Source organism: Hyperolius riggenbachi, chromosome 8 (assembly GCF_040937935.1).
Source record: "Hyperolius riggenbachi isolate aHypRig1 chromosome 8, aHypRig1.pri, whole genome shotgun sequence".
In the NCBI taxonomy this organism is placed as follows: domain Eukaryota; kingdom Metazoa; phylum Chordata; class Amphibia; order Anura; family Hyperoliidae; genus Hyperolius; species Hyperolius riggenbachi.
In genome coordinates, this window is record NC_090653.1 from 252,393,013 (window position 1) to 252,410,316 (window position 17,304).

A 17,304-nucleotide genomic window follows, 5' to 3' on the forward strand; every position below is an offset into this window, starting at 1 on the left:
GCAGTGCATCACTGCTGAATATATGCAAATTAACCATTGTTACCCTTAGAAGCTAAACACACCTCTAGAACCGCTTGAATGCAATGATGTGTCATCTTGTTAATTTGTACAGAGCCATAATAATCCAACATGGATACAGACTGTTTTTGATTGTTTGATCCTCATCAGTGCATGGCATAGATTAATTTGACTCTATGCAGTAGAGCTTGTAACACCGAGAGGTACGGACTAACCAGCAAGCTCATGGTGACCCAGAACTCATTAGAGTGTGTAAGGGACTACAATGGTCCTAAAAGCCCCCTTACTAAGATGCTAAGAAAAACAAAAGTTTGCCATAATCCAGGTTGGAGTGAGCTTGAGATGTCTTCCAGTGCATCACTGCTGAATATATGCAAATTAACCATTCTACCCTTAGAAGCTAAACACACCTCCAGTGTAACAGTGTAAGAATGGCTGCAGTTTACATTTTCCAGTGAAATTTGTATGTCTCTTTTTGGTTATGGGAATAAAAAGTATCCTATACTTTATTCCAGGTAATGTACTATGTGTGTGCCAAATTTCATTCAAATCCGTTCAGCCGTTTTTGCGTGATCGAGTAACAAACATCCAAACATCCGAACTTTCCCATTTATTATATTAGTAGGATACTACACATACAATTCATTATATCATAAGATTTTTTTTACTTCAGGCCAACTTCCCCAACACCCATACTTCAGTCTTGGGTGGGCATGTTGGTTCATTATTTTGGTAGGGTTGTCCAATGGTGAGATCTCCACATCCAGCAGTAGGAGGACCTCCCACACTAGCAAAAATGAAATATTACCTTTTGAGGTGGAGATAAATACAGAGAGCCATTCATCACTCCATCTGCCACCAGATCAACCATCAGGTAAATCTCTCTCTGATCGAATCTGATCACAGAGGCATCTACTGCCTGATGACCAGGGGCGTAACAATAGGGGCTGCAGCCCCTGCACCCGCGGATGTTCCTTGCTCTAGTGTGTGATGCTACTTCCTGTATAAACAGGAAGTAGCGTCAGACATTACAGCGAGGAGCATCCACGGTGGAATGCAAGGAAGGAATGTATATCTGCCGCTGCCCGCCGCTGCACACACACTTATTTAAGCTGGAGGGGAGCGCGGAGGGGAGAGCCCGAGGAGAGGGGGGGGGGGGGGGGGAGACCGCCCCCCTCCCCGCCGATGTGCGTCCAAGCTCTCCCCTCATGCTGCAACCCCCCCAGCCCCCAAAACAGCCCTAAGCGGGCACCCGGGGGGGGGGCCTCAGAATCTCTGCAGGAGGGCCCGGTGGCTCCTAGTTACGTCCCTGCTGCTGACACCAATTTCCACTAGATTTGCGTAAAATGGAATGGAAATCCTCCTAGTGTCGCAGCTGCTGCCCCCCCCCCCCCCCCCCCGGTGTATATGTGTCCCACCCATGCCTGTGGTGAGGGTTGAAGGTTGACCTCAACTGGTGTGACTCCTGGCCTCCTCGTGCCACCGCGAGCACCTGTACCATGTGACACCGGCATATGTAATGACGTCACTACATGCGCCGGTGTCACGCTGTACAGGTAGTCGCAGTGACACTGGAGGAGGCCAGGAGTCACACCAGCAGACAGGGGAGCCTACCACACTTACCACGGGGGGGTCCACACATATACACTTGGAGACACACTGGCTGGGTGTCTGTTGGAAAATCAAATGCCGTTACCACCATGCACCTGATTTCTCAACATGCCCTAGCGATCGTTTCAACTGATTTCAAACGGACATCAATGAAAGATAGATAGGGTGGCAAGTTGCAGTATCAATTTTCCTCCAATTCAATAAAATCATTGGATCAAGAGGTCGATCAAGTTGCAGAATCGAGCAATGTAGGTGCACCCTACAAGAAACATTAATAGTTAATACTAGTTGTTTACCCGGCGTTGCCCGGGAATGTATTTGGCTGGTGTCGGCTCCGCCCGCTTTTACTAACCCTAACACACAAACACTAAAGTTTGAGTGTTCAAGACCAAGTTTGTGAGCTTTGGCATCAATAATTTGTATATTCCCATAGAAATTAAACAAATTAGATTGGCTGTTTGTGACTCCACCCTCTCCACCATTTGAACCCTAGGCTCCCAATGACTAACTGCAGCAGGTTCGAGGCATCTTCTACTAACAGTGGCAGCAATTTAAATATTTCAACAAGTGAATATTGATTGGCTTTTCTCGGCTCCATCCACTTTTCTGAATATTCATCCAATTCACCCAGTACCCAACTGTACAAAGTTTGAGAACCCTGCCATTAACAGTGAGGAAGGGCTGTAGTTTACATTTTCCCAGGGAAACCTGTTTTTGACTCCACCCAGTGTTTGTAACCTTGACACACAGTCACTCAAAGACCAAGTTAGTGAGCTTTCGGGTTCCTGGCATCAAAATTGTGTGAATGGAGGCTTTTTATCCAGCAAATCTGATTGGCTGTTTGTGGATCCGCCCCTTTAGTGAATTTAAACACCAGTCACTTAATGACTGACTGTAGCAGGTTTGAGGCCTCTGCCATTAACAGTGTAAGAATGTTCAATATCCCCCATGAAAATCAATTGGTGCATTTTGATTGGCTGTTGTAGCTCCACATACTTTTCTGAATATTAATCCCATACACCCAGTGACCAACTGTGTCAAGTTTGAGAACCCTGCCAGTAAGAATGAATGCCGTTTATATTTTCCCATTTAAAAAGTTAGCTGTTTTTGGCTCCACCCACTGTTTCTACAAAGTTTGAGAACCCTGCCATTAACAGTGAGGAAGGGCTGTAGTTTACATTTTCCCAGGGAAACCTGTTTTTGACTCCACCCAGTGTTTGTAACCTTGACATACAGTCACTCAAAGACCAATTTTATGAGCTTTGGGGTCCTTGGCATTAATAAGTTGCATTTTTCCATTGAAATTAAACAAATCTGATTGGCTGTTTGTAACCCGCCCCCTTTTCAGAATTTAAACCCCAGTCTCCCAGTGACTGACTGTACCAGATTTGAGGCATTTGCCATTAAGAGTGTAAGAATGGAAGCAATGTAAATAATCCCCTTGAAAATCAATAGGTGAATATTGATTGGCTGTTGTAGACTCCACCCACTTTCCTGAATATTAATCCCAGTCCTGTCAGTGACCAATTGTGTCAAGTTTGAGAACCCTGCCAATAACAGAATGGCTGAAATCAATCTAACAAATCTCATTGGCTGTTTGTGGCCCGACCCCTTTAGTGAATTTAGACCCCAGTCACCCAATGACTGACTTTGAGGCCTCTGCCATTAACAGTGTAAGAATGGTAGCAATGTAATTATTCCCCTTGCAAAACTCAATAGGTGAATTTTGATTGGCTGTTGTAGGATCCACCTACTGTCTAAATATTAATTATAGTCACTCAGTGGCCAAATGTGTCAAGTTTGGGAACCCTGCCATTAACAGTGTAACAATGGTTGCAGTTTATATTTTCCCATGTAAAAAAATTGTAGTTGTTGGCACTGCCCACTTTTTCTAACCTTGACATACCCCATACAGTCACTCAATTATCAAGTTTATGAGCTTTGGGGTCCTTGGCATCAATAATTTGTATATTCCCATTAAAATTACACAAATCTGATTGGCTGTTTGTGGCTTTGCCCGTTTCTGAATTTGAACCCCCAGTCACCCACTGACCAACTGTACCAGGTTTGGGGCATCTGCTATTAACAGTGTAAGAATGGCAGCAATTTAAATATTCCCCATGAAAATCAACAAGTGAATTTTGATTGGCTGTTGTAGGCTCCACAGGTTTTTGTGCCTCCTTCTATCCCCCATTGTGCCTGCTTCAGTTCTCCTGTGCCTCCTTCTGTCCCCTTTTGCAACTCCTTCTGGCCCTTGTGCCTTCTTTTTGTCCCCCTGTGACACAGGACTTATTGCTTGGTCTGACAAAAAGGCTAGAAACGGCCCTGCATGCAATGTTACCGAATGCTGCCAATCGGCTGCATGTATTTGCAGTCGAATGACGCTTGTGGCCAGCTAGGCAGGTGAACTGCTTGACAAATGTTACATACCTCAGATGATGGATACTGGTTTGCTGAGCGCAGCAGCTCTTGCGGCTTATTAACTGGAGTCCCTGGATTGGGAAAAGGAACCTGCAGTGAAAAAGAGGCAGTAGTGCTCGCAGCACCAATGGCGTGGCGGCCAAGCGAGTCACCATAGCGTTTCTGGAGCGCTCCTGCAGGAGGAGTCTAGTACTGCAATGAGCCGACAACCAGGCAGTTCCGTGAGCAGTGAAAGGTCAGTGACCAGGCAGGTTCTCAGACAAGCGTAGGTAGGCAACAAAGCTGGTTCTCGTACAGGCAGGTAGTCAGTAACAGAGCGGGTTCTTGGACCGGACTCGAGTCAGCAACGGAGCGGGTAGTCGTACAGAGCAAAGGTTAAAACCAGAGTGGGTAGTCAGATGGGCCAAGATCAACATCCAAGACAGGAAACAGGCAGACACAAGGCCCAGGTCACAGGAGAATGCCCAGGAACTAGCTGCAATACAACAGCACTGGGGCAGTGTTCTCAGCAGACTGATATAGGCCATTTGGGCGCAAAATTGTTGTGACGTGTCCACTTGCGCATGCTTACTCACTTAAGCGTCCATCTGCGCACATACACAAACACGCCTATCCCTACACCTTCTGGCACAGAGGACAAAGCGTGCACAAACACACACCGCCAGGACCCCACACCTAAGGGACCGACAATATGCCCCTGGACATCTGTCTGTACCAGCGCTTTGTCCGCCTAGGTAACTGACCGTGACAACAAATGACCAGTTCAGCCGTCCATGGAAAAGAAGCCTAGGTGGAAGCCTAGCCTCATGTGAACTGAATGCGTTTCTTGCACCAGAGCTGGGACAAAGTCCTCCAACACCTAAGGCTGAGACACCAAAGAGGGCCCCTTAATCCCTCCCACCCCAGCCTTCACACACTGATTGCTATTAGACTAAGAGGGCCACAACCTCCCCAACACCTTAATATCTAGTTATCTGGCTTGCAGTCACTGCCATGTATCCCCTTTTCTTATTTTTCTCTGCTTCAAACACAAGAGGGGAATGATAGCTGAGTGAGTTTTGCGCCCCCCACCTACACTGCGCCTTGAGGCTGGAGCCTCTCTTGCCTCTGCCTCGGCCCGGCCCTGTCTTGTACCCTTTACACCCTTTAGAGATAGCTGCTCTCAGAGCTGGACTTTTGGCGGGAGACACAGCCCGACGGCTTAGGGCCCTTTCTCACTTGGAAGCGCAAGCTCAATCGTGCTGCATTTGTGACCACGCAACCTGCTATTTCCATTCGTGAAGCGCGATCATACTGAAAATCATGTAGGCCGCCGACTGCAATTCAGGCAAAAACAAATCAGGCTAATGGGAAAATGAGCACCCCAAGCAATACGCTTCTTGAAGAGGATCGCAGCTAGTGGAAAAGCACCCTCAGCATTACTCACTGCAGGTGAAGAGATTTACAGGTCCGCCCCTCCCCCCTCTCCTGACACATCTCCGTCTGAGGGGACTTTAATTATTGAGAAGGCCTGTATACACGGCGAAAGCCAATTATGTTTTCTGAAACGTCTACATCCAAATTGTTTAAATTATGGATGTATAGAGGTTAATGCATCTCCGCTAGTGGTTTATAAGCATAATGAAAGGTTTCGCGACTACATAAACACAGCGAACCTCTGTACAGGTCATCCAGCTCCGAGGGGTCTGCTTATAAAAGAGAGACAGGCGGTGGCAGGCCAGGCCGATTTATGATAGATTTCATGCTGAAATTGATCAGAAATCAGCCTGTGGTGTATGCGCAGGAGACAGATCTCAGATTCGATCAGAGAGAGAGATTTGTCTTTTGCCCGATCTGCCTATACATCAACAGATATATGGGCACGTCTAGGATTTATTCAATTGATGTTTCAGCAACTCTTCATAGCTGTCCAGGCTAGCGGAGTATCTAGAGGAGAGCAGGCATGGCTCGTGCCATGGGCATCTTGTGCTGCCCTGCAATATTGGGGGATGCTTTTCACTATCTATACTGGGGAAGCTATTAATACTAGAGGACTCCACTCATTAACTTTACTGGGGGGACACCTTTTACTCCCTATATTGGGGGAATCTCTCTGCCTATACTGGGGGGGGGGGCAACTTAAACAGGGGGACATCTCTCACTACCTATATTGGGGGGAAGGCACTTCTACTAGGAGACATCTCTCACTACCTGTACGAGCTGTACGAGGGGGAGTGGGTGTAATTATACTGGATTGACACCTGTTGGGCTACTTATACTGGGGGACACCTCTTAATACCTATACTGAGGGTACACCTCCCACCACCTATACTGGGGGGGGGGGGGTATTTATACTGAGAGACACCTCTCATTACTTATACCGGTGGGCTGTTTATACTGGGGAAGGACACCTCTCACTCCCTATTCTAAAAAGGGCTATTTGTACTGGGGAGACACCTCTAAGGGGAACCAAAACGGGGGCTACCTATGCTGGTTGGACTGCCTCTGGCTACCTATACTGGGGTACTACCTCTGGGTCCTTATACTGGGGGATAACTCTAGTGACTTATACTGGGGGGTTTGCCATAGGTACTAGATTACCCACATAGGCCCCTGGTCCAGGCAAATGTCAAAAAACTTTGCCACTCCATGGGCCAACCAGTTTTCAACAAATCCAGGCCAAGCTTGCAGACTCACGTTCTGTAACGTTCTCCAGCACAGGAGAGTCCAAGCATTGGAAGAGAGAGGCAGACACTGATGGATGAAGAGCGTGCAAGTCATACAGATCAATATTCACAGACGCAGCCGGACATTCATCAGTCTTGTTGCACGCCGCTCATCCCTAAACAGCGCACTACTTATCCACTACCGCTGGACAGCTCAACTCATAAATCTCCTAAATCTCCGACCCTTGAATGTTTATTACCTTCTCTCTAGACGGACGTCTCTGAGTCGAGGGGAGCATTTGCAGGCCTCTCTTCTTTCTCCAGGACATTTACATTGATCACTTTAAAATAAAATTCAACAAACCCTCGGCAGCTAGAAGAGGCTTTTATTAATGCTTCCAGGCTTAGGTGATCCATAGCCGCGAAACTCATGGGACTGGAAAGCGTGACGCATTATTACGCTGTCTGCTTTTCCATTGACCGTAATCCAATTGGCTCAGGTGTTGACTTAGAGAAAAAACAGGTCTGTTATTTTCTCAGCTTCAGCTGAGAACCAATATTACGGCTAAAACAGATAAAATGTGATGCGTCCGTCAATATTATCAATTTTCCGAGCAGGAGGGGTCTCCCTTGGGTGCGCTAAAAGGTTAATCGCCAGATAATTTGCTAGAGGTGGCTTCAGAACAACTCGATATACGCAAAGCTTTAAGTGGTCATTTTCCATCAGGGTCGATGAGGGTTGTTTACTAACACGTATAAATGCGAAAAAAATGTGCATCTAAACGTGTGGCTGCCAATCAGCTTCCATGTGGCTCATCTGTGTTACGGTGATGACAGATGGAAATATTTGGCATGGAGAATGTCAGGTTTTTATGGGAGTTTGCCCAAATTATTACCTGATTAGGCACACCACTGACACCTGCCTCAAGTGACTGGGCTAATGAGCAAATTTGGCACATGTGATGAGAGGATCATGCCCTTCCCGCCAAAGGCAAGAGAACAGTCCATAATTGGTCACACAGCTATTCAGCACCATGAAAAAGTATTTTTAGATAGTAAACATAAGTGAGGAAACTGCTTATATCTTTATTACTGCTGTATACTCGTCACTCTCTGTAGACGGCCTGGTCTGAAGGTCTACAAGGTGAGGGCTGACCTTCAGCCCCTTGGCTGCTCTCTCTCTAGCCAGGACTGCACTATAATATTTATTTCAGGCCCTGCTCTTGAGCCTGTCACTGGAATGGGCATTGGTATTCACAGGGGCGGCTCTATCAAGAACAAGACGCCATGTAACAGTGACATCTGAAAGGTCACTGCTACTGGTTGACTGCAAAGTGATTGGCCCAATGACGGTGCCGTGGTCCCGCCCGTGAGACCACTGGCACCAGTTAGCAAAAGGAGCAGCGGGTGGCCATGATTGGGGGGAGGCACATCCTCCAAATTTTGCTTCAGGCAGCAGAAAGTCTAGAAACGATCCTAAGTATACATAAGCAACTCAATGATAATCTATGGCAGACTGGATCAGGTAATTTGGGTGCAAGGCCCGTCAGCTACATCTGGCTCCACCATAGATAGCATAATACAGTAAGTTTGCGGCGCCACCATAGACCGCAATATAAGTTTGCAGCACCACCATAGAATGCAATATAAGTGTAATGATCCGCTCAGCTGGCTGCACAGGCAGCCAGCTGTTTGACCATTCCTTATGTCTGAGAGATGCAGGTCTCTGGAAAAGAGACCTTGTTTCATCTTGCAACTTTCAGAGTTGCTTTGCTGAGGAATTTGCATACATGCAAATTGCTCAGCTGTCTCGTTGGAGGGCTGGCAGTATAAAAGCCTGCTGCTGACCAGAAGGCTTTGCTGGTCATAACGGTTTGTTTAATTCACTCCTGGAGTGTCAGCCTTTCCTGTTAGATTGTTGTAGCTAGCTTAGAGTAATTCTGGGGACTGCACTAGGCAGCCTCTCTAGTGCAGTTAGCCTGCTTATCTGTTTTGTCTGTATTGTCTCTCTGTTGCGATTGTCCTGTCGCCAACGGTGGTCATCAGGAAATCGTTCTGTCTGTCTGTGGGTGCTAACCAGGGCAGCGGTTGTTACTGGTAGCCCCTTCTGTTTTATCTGTCTTACTTGGATTACACTAGCCTCTAGCGGTAGCGGCTGTGGATCCTTCTGATCGCTTTCTTGGAGTATAGCTGGAGCAGCGGTTGCCACCGGCTATCTCATCTGTCTGTCTTGCTTGGATCGCACTCGCTCTGGCGGAAAGAGCAGTGGATCCTGCTAACTCTGCTTCTATACCTGGATCCCACTCGCTTTGGTGGTAAGAGCAGTGGATCCTGCTAGCTCTGTTACTTTACCTGGATCGCACTCGCTCTGGCGGAAAGAGCAGGGGATCTTTCCTATCCTACTTCCCGTCCGTCTGTCTGTCTTGTCTGATACGAACGCTTGCTGTAGGCTCGATGAGGTAATCGTTAAGCAAGCGCTCGCGTTCTCTGTTTCGTGTTTGTGTGGCGGGGGTTAGTTAGGCGTGCTTGTCTCTGTTGTGCTTAACACGCGGAGACCGCGCTGTAAATGCGTTCGCTGTTGCGAATGAGTGCGGTGTTCGCGTTTAGTTAGCGTTTGTTATTTTCCTTATCTTCTCATTGTATGATTTGATGTGCCTTTGCTACTCTCGTGCCCTGTCTTGTTTAAGCCTTGTGTCACCTCTGGCAATCGTCTCTCGCGATTGCGTTCCTAATTTGTTTCTGCTGTTGTGTGTGCACCGTCGCGGGTGGGCGACTAGATTGGTGCACATACATACATTCTGCCTCTGTGCTCATTCTCATTCGCAATCGCTTTTCTTGCGATTGCGTTCTCACTTGGTTTCCTCTTTTATGTGTCCACCGTCGCAGGTTGGCGGCTAGATTGGTGGACATACATACATTCCTCATCTGTGCTTATTCGGTCTTGTGTTGCTGTTAGAAATCGCCATCTCTTGCGATTGCCTTCTCACCTGATCTTCATGTTTGTGTGTTCATCGTCGCAGGGTGGCGACTAGATTGGTGGACACACATACCCTCTATCACTTTGCTCTCTCTCTTTCAGGGCTATCTTGCCCTGCGTTCTTCCCTTCGTACAATTCCTATCTGGCGTCTGTGGCAGGGCAGAGGATCTGTTCCTCTGCACTCCACAGCTCCATCTGCCGACAGGAATCTCCCTCTACAGGTGCGTTGCACCTTTTGCTGGGTTCTCTCAAATTATACGCTTGTGGAGGATTTCCGCAGTGTCAGCGCGCATCCTGTGTGCTGACCACGGAGAGAATTCCACAATCGTTACAATAAGTTTGTTTTCAGCTATGATGCGCTTGGTGCTTTAGTTGGACGGTAGTGATAGCATAAGGGCTACGGTACGATAACAGTACATCTATTTATCGACCCCACCAAGCGCTCAAATCAACAGGTGCCTGGTATAAACAGGTATATACAGATAATATCTGCATTTCTGATATGTGGACACATCACAGTTGTATTTTAGAGGCTTGGCAAAATAAATAATAAAAGCACATTGCCTTAACAGATATCCGAGCTCCTTCCTTATCTGGGGCTCCTTCCAACCCCTAGCAGTCTATGTGGTCCTTTGCTGATGATTGTAGGCTTCTGCACATGCGCGTCTCTCTAGGGGCTGGAAGAAGCCCTGGGTAAGTATAAGAATGAACTTTTCCTTTTCAGCTGGGATATCCTTTAACCACTTAAGCCCACAAGGTTAAAATTTTTTTACATCCGAGCAATTTTCACCTCCCATTCATTTGCCAATAACTTTATCACTACTCATCACAAGGCACTGATCTATATCTTGTTTTTTCCGCCACCAATTAGGCTTTCTGTGGGTGGTACATTTTGCTAAGAGCCACTTTACTGTAAATGCATTTTAACAGGAAGAATAAGAAAAAAAACGGAAAAAAATCATTATTTCTCAGTTTTCAGCCATTATAGTTTTAAAATAATACATGCCTCCATAATTAAAACTCATGTATTGTATGTGCCCATATGCCCCGGGTATTACACCGTTAAAATTATGTCCCTATCACAATGTATGGCGACAATATTTTATTTGGAAATAAAGGTGCATTTTTTTAAATTTGCGTCCATCATTATTTAGAAGCCCATAATTTATTAAATCATATTGATATACTCCTTTGACATGCATATTTAAAAAGTTCAGACCCTTAGGTAACTATTTATGTTTTTTTTATTTTTTTATTATTGTATTTTTATTTTTTTTTAATTTAAACTTGTATGTGGGTATTTTTTGGTGTGGGAGGTAAACAGGGAATTGTAAATGTTTGTAAATGTATTTTATTCAGTGTAAAGTGTTTTTGGTGTAGTTAGCTATTTGGCCACAAGATGGCCACAATCAAAAAGTTCTGGGAGCAATCGATCTCGCTCCCAGGCAAAAGAAAGGAGACCAGAGCTCAGAAAAGCCGCAGCGTCTGGATAGACGCTGTCGGCTTTTCTCCGGGGGGGGGGGGGGGGGGGGAGGGGGGAGGGGCTTCCGATCAGCGAAAGGGATTTATAATCCCTTTCACTGATCGGTGGGCTAGTGGGAGCGCGCGCAGCCTAACTGGACGAAAATTTTCGTCCAGTTAGGCTTAAGTGGTTAAACTGAACCTCCAGACTAAAAATCTACTCAGCAGCACTGAAAAGGCTTGATGTTTCTTTAACAGGTTCGCAGCATCAGAACTTTGTTTTTCATACCCAAGCCTAATTTTCAGCTGCTTAGAAGCTAAGCTCCGCCCCATCAAAGAAAACTGCCCGGGATTTTTTACCCCTGATGCTGTGCAAAGCATGATGGGATTTCTGATGTTGTTGTTCTGGTTGCCTAGCAGCTGGGAGGGGTGATCAGTGCACAGGACAGTTGGAACTGTGTCTCATGCTCCCTGTCACCTCCTTTCAACCAAAAAGATGGCTGCCCTCATGAAAACACAAACCTTTGCGTGTTCTTTTAAAACAGGGTGGGTAAGAGATTATATTACCTATCTATTTTAATTAACATAACTAATGTAACTTAATGACAGTATTTTTGTTTAGGCTGAAGTTCCTCTTTAAGGATCAGAGCCTCGTTGAAAGTTATTTTAAGTTCCGTACACACGCCATACCGCCGCCAACGACGGGTCCGTCAGACTCTCCCGCTGGGCGGACGTTCAGCCGACAGTTGCACGTGTGTATGCGCTGTCGGCATACTGATAGGGCCCTTTTCCACTAGCAATCGCAATCACAAATCACAAACGCCAGCGATTGCGAATTTTCATTAATTTTGTTATGCGATTGCGATTTGCGATTTTCATTTGCATTGCATTATCCCTCTGAAAATCGCTCCAGAAAGTGATTGCGATTTGCGATTTCCAAATCGAATCACTATAGTGGAAAATACTTCTCATGATTTCTATGATAAAGTAACAACCCTAGCGTTTTAAAAATCACTAGTGATTTGCGATTCAGCTGTGTAGTGGAAAAGGGCCCATAAAGCTGTTTCTGAACGATCGTTCAGAAACAGCCTAATCAGTATGCCGACAGCGCGTACACACGTGCTACTGTCGGCTGAACGTCCGCCCAGCAGGAGGCTCTGACGGATCCGTAGTTGGCGGTGGTATGGTGTGTGTATGCGCCTTTAAGCACACCTAAGTAAACAAATACCACCAATTGCATTTACACTATAATAAATTGAATTTTTACCCATACAAATAAGTTGATGACCTGCCACAGTTATCATGCTGTAAATATATATTTAACTTACATTTTCAAGATCATGATTTCATTCTTGGCAGCTCTCCTGACCTTCCGGCCATCTTTCTTCAAAAACTTTTTGCAGACGTAGAGCCGGTCCGTCTGCATCTCCCGGGCCAGGCAGATTTCGCAGAACTCCTTCCTGCGAAACAGCAAAACACGCATTTACCACCCCTGGCGGGTCTCTGTGTAGACACGCCCCCTAGACACACCCCCAGGAAGCAGAGGACTCACGCGCAGAGCAGCTGGCCGATCTCATACTTGTCTGTGATGTCTGAGAAGCAGTTGTAGGTTTTTTCATTACGGACACTGATGCATCCAAACGGCATGGCAGCTGCGAGAGAGAGGGAGAGAGATGGAGGAGCTGAGAAGGAGGAGACCAGAGCAGGCCTAACTAGCATCAGGATTTTCAAGCAAGCACATTGGGGCCGATTCACAAAGTTATTATGTTTAATCATCTCACCTTACTTATTAACTCACAATTTATCTCTCAAAAAATGACTTAACTCATAATTTATCTCTCCTTATCTAACGTAAAGAGAGTCTGAAGCATTTTTTATTACCTCTTTTTGTTATTATTTTATGAGTTACTTATTCCCCAGAAATGCCATAAAAAGATTCTGCGATCACGTAATTTTGCCTCCTGGTAGAGGCAGAGCTGTGCGCAGTAGCTCTGCCTCTTCTCCAGTCAATCTCCGCCTCCGCTTGCGTCTTTCGGTCTTCTTTCACTGAGAGGGGTGGGGAAAGGCAGAGATTGACTGGACTGGAGGAAGAGCTACTGCGCTCAGCTATGCCTCCCCCGGGCAGCAAAATCTGTGACTTCAAAAGTTGTGGAATTTGGCCCCGGTATTTCAGGGAGATAAATACCTAATTCTGCCGCTGGGATGCAGCGAATCAGTTTGGCTTTTAATGCTGAAGATGGCTGCAGAATAAAAAGAGGTAATAAAAAAAATGCTTCAGACTCTCTTTAACTCATGATTTATCTCTCCTTATCTAACTTAACTCATGATTTATCTCTCATCATCTAACTAAACTCATGATTTATCTCTCCTTATCTAACTTAACTCATGATTTATCTCTCCTCATCTAACTTAACTCATGATTTATCTCTCCTTATCTAACTTAACTCATGATTTATCTCTCCTCATCTAACTTAACTCATGATTTATCTCTCCTCATCTAACTTAACTCATGATTTATCTCTCCTTATCTAACTTAACTCATGATTTATCTCTCATCATCTAACTAAACTCATGATTTATCTCTCCTCGTCTAACTTAACTCATGATTTATCTCTCCTTATCTAACTTAACTCATGATTTATCTCTCCTCATCTAACTTAACTCATGATTTATCTCTCCTCATCTAACTTAACTCATGATTTATCTTTTCTAACTTAACTCATGATTTATCTCTCCTTAGGGCCCATGTACAATTAACGTTTTCTCCTTAAAGGACAACTGCAGTGAGAAGAAAATGGAGGCTGCCATATTTATTTCCATTTAAACAATACCAGTTGCCTGGCTGATGCAGTTGGCTGCAGTAGTGTCTGAGTAACACCAGAAACAAGCATGCAGCTAATCTTATCAGATCTGACAATAATATCAGAAACACCTGATCTTCTGCATGCTTGTTCAGTGTCTATGGCTAAAAGAATTAGAGGCAGAGGATCAGCAGGGCAGCCAGGCAACTGGTATTGCTTAAAAGGAAATAAATATGGCAGCCTCCATATCCCTCTCACTACAGTTGTCCTTTAGGTGGCAATACAACTGCATCGGATCGACCATTTGATTCGATAATTATTATAGAATCGGATGAAAAAGAATGCCCGATCGATGATGCAACCAATTTTTGGGTCAAAACTGGTCACATGTATCGATTGGGCATGCTGAAAAATCTCATGCTGACATGCTCGATCAGGTGCGCAGCCGTAACGATGTAACATCACACACGCGCCCCACATGCAGTATGCCGGCAACTACATGGGGTGCGAGCCCAGAAGAGTAGCAACGGACAGGTAAAGTATTAAAGAGACACTGAAGCAAAAAAAAAAAAAATATATATATATAATGAATTGGTTATGTAGTACGGATAATTACTAGAACATTAGTAGCAAAGAAAATATTCTCATATTTTTATTTTCAGTTATATAGTGTTTTTATAACATTGCATCATCCTCTAATATTTGCAGTTTAAACACTTCTCAGCATTCTAAATGATTTTACAGAGCAGCCCAGTGAACTATTGCCCTGTCCTCTGCAGAAGAAAAAAAAGAATACAGTGAGGTTGCATCAACACTATAAGCCTTTTGTGAGCGCTTGCATTTGATTAGCGCTTGCTGAGCGCTTGTTAAAAAATTGCTCCCATTCACTTTCATTAAAATCGCGTAAAAATTGCCGCGATCGCGTACATGAAAAATGTAAGCGATTGCTGAGATTTTTACAGCAATTTTAATGAAAGTGAATGGGAGCGATTTTTTAACAAGTGCTCAGCAAGCGCTAATCAAACGCAAGCGCTCACAAAAGAGCTTATGGTGTAGATCGACCTGACTGACAGTTGGGATAATTCAAACACAGGAATACTAAATCGGGGTATAGACAAGCGCAAACACTGGAATTAAACTAATCCCTATTGGCCCCTTTAGAAAAATGATAATATATATAATACCTAAAATATAACTTTTAATAGTAATTGATATAAAATAGGGCTATAACACCATCACCATCAGCAATGTACATACAAGGGAGGGGAAATTATCCCTATATACTGAGTGTGTGATTATTGATAGCTTAGAAGCGTGGTATAGTATGTATATGTACCTGGACGTGAGTTGCCCAGGATACAAACCACGCCTCAAGAGCACCAGTGCAATGCCAATTAATTACACAGTCATAAATAAATGGCTGATCTCAATATTCGAGGGAGTTGCATAAAACGCCATGCATCAGCATAGTGGTCTACAGCTGTACATGGGCCACAGCAGATAGGGCCTCAATAGATCTCTATTCCCATGCACAGTCAATAAACTGAGCTATGGCGATTAAAGGGTGACCCCGCTCCCCCCCCCCCCCCGCACTAGCAAATAATCACCCACAATTCAAATCAACATGTTTCGCTTAATTTTACATTTACGCTTCGTCAGGAAAATAAGTTTAGAGTAGGCACTAAGCCCTAATCAGTGAACCACGCCTCCTCATGATTCACCATTTGTTCAACCACTAGTCTCAATGGGTGAGACAGACTTGTTGGGCGTGTGCCCAGAACTCTGAGTCACGCCCCCCTGTCAGAATATAGTTCCATATATAAACATATATATATATATATATATATATATATATATATATATATATATATCCCAAACATACACTAGAGTATTGCTCAAGGAATCACTGTACCTTGGGATCTCATTTTTCCCACCCAAGTCAGTGACCAGATATAACCAGTATGCATAACGAGAGAGATGCGCTGTATGCGGGACAATAGTTAGTGGTAGTCGCAGTATAGGCGTAGCCAAGATTAATGGTAAGATTCCTACCTCAGGGGGATGCCATATATATCCATTTGGGGTACTCGTGATCTTGACAGGTTCACAAGAGATAAATATCGCCGCCGCCACTAATGTGTACGCGGCGGGGAATGATGATGACGTCAGAGCTAGAGAGTACGCGAGATGGCCTATCAGCATGTATGGGAAGGCTACATATGCCACGCCTTCCTCAGAGACAGAGATTCAGCCAATAGCACTCTCAGTGTGCATGCCAAATACATAAGGCAGTATTTCCTTACTACCAACCAATCAAGAGTGCTCGCAGCCCATGTGACTTATTACTAAGAAAGCATCTTCCCTTCGTGACCAGAATAGTGCGTAAGTAAAGGTAACGCCACCCCACAGGCAGAGATGCGCATGCGCTTTGCGATGCTGCTTGATCAGACCGAGAGGAGGAGCCCGCGCCCGCAATTTTAATGAAAGTGAATGGGAGCGATTTTTTCACAAGCGTTCAGCAAGTGCTAATCAAATGCAAGAGCTCACAAAAGAGCTTATAGGGCTGGTGCACACCAAAACCCGCTAGCAGATCCGCAAAATGCTAGCAGATTTTGAAACGCTTTTTCTTCTTTTTCTGTAGCGTTTCAGCTAGCGTTTTGCGGTTTTGTCTAGCGGTTTTGGTGTAGTAGATTTCCTGTATTGTTACAGTAAAGCTGTTACTGAACAGCTTCTGTAACAAAAACCGCCTGCAAACCGCTCTGAAGTGCCGTTTTTCAGAGCGGTTTGCGTTTTTCCTATACTTAACATTGAGGCAGAAACGCATCCGCAATCCAAAAAATGCCTCACCCAGGCATTTTTCGTTTCTGCAAAACGCCTGCCGCTCTGGTGTGCACCACCCCATTGAGATACATTACCCAAGCGGATCCGCTCCCGCAAGCGGATCTCAAACTGCAGCCGAAACGCTCTGGTGTGCACTAGGCCATAGTGTGGATCCGACCTGACTGACAGTTGAGATAACAAGCTTCATAAGACTGAGCTCTCTGCGACATTGAAAGACGTGGAGCTCAATGGCTCTTTTGCATAGATAACAACTGGAGTTTCTTACCTCCTCCTGTACTGGAAACAATATTAGACTTATATCTCTGCTCCTAATTTTTTATTTCTTAGCTGTACTACACATACAAATCATTAAATCATAATTTATTTTTCGCTTTAGTGTCACGGGGGGAGCACATAATACAATTGGAGAGACTCGGCCAGGGACATCGAGGCAGCGTCATGTGGCGATCCCCAAAATTTCATGCTGTTTATTGCGGCCAACAGATCACTCTCAAATCAGATTCAATCAGAGAGAGATATGTCTATTGG

At 45.0% G+C, this 17,304-nt stretch overlaps 1 protein-coding gene across 2 annotated transcripts in view; it reads right to left on the minus strand.

Annotated features, from left to right (window-relative positions):
- The window catches only part of LOC137527751 (caM kinase-like vesicle-associated protein), a 200,425-nt gene that overhangs the window by 74,805 nt on the left and 108,316 nt on the right, over nucleotides 1–17,304 (minus strand). The window contains exons 1-3 of one of the 2 annotated variants that reach the window (XM_068248622.1): nucleotides 15,988–16,257; nucleotides 12,687–12,786; nucleotides 12,463–12,594 (exon numbers count right to left, since the gene is read on the minus strand). In XM_068248622.1, coding sequence (XP_068104723.1) covers nucleotides 12,463–12,594; nucleotides 12,687–12,781 — 227 coding nt within the window. In that variant the 5' untranslated portion in view covers nucleotides 12,782–12,786; nucleotides 15,988–16,257. Of the gene's footprint in view, nucleotides 1–12,462; nucleotides 12,595–12,686; nucleotides 12,787–15,987; nucleotides 16,258–17,304 lie in introns of those variants that run through there. The other variant, XM_068248623.1, reaches the window with a different exon arrangement.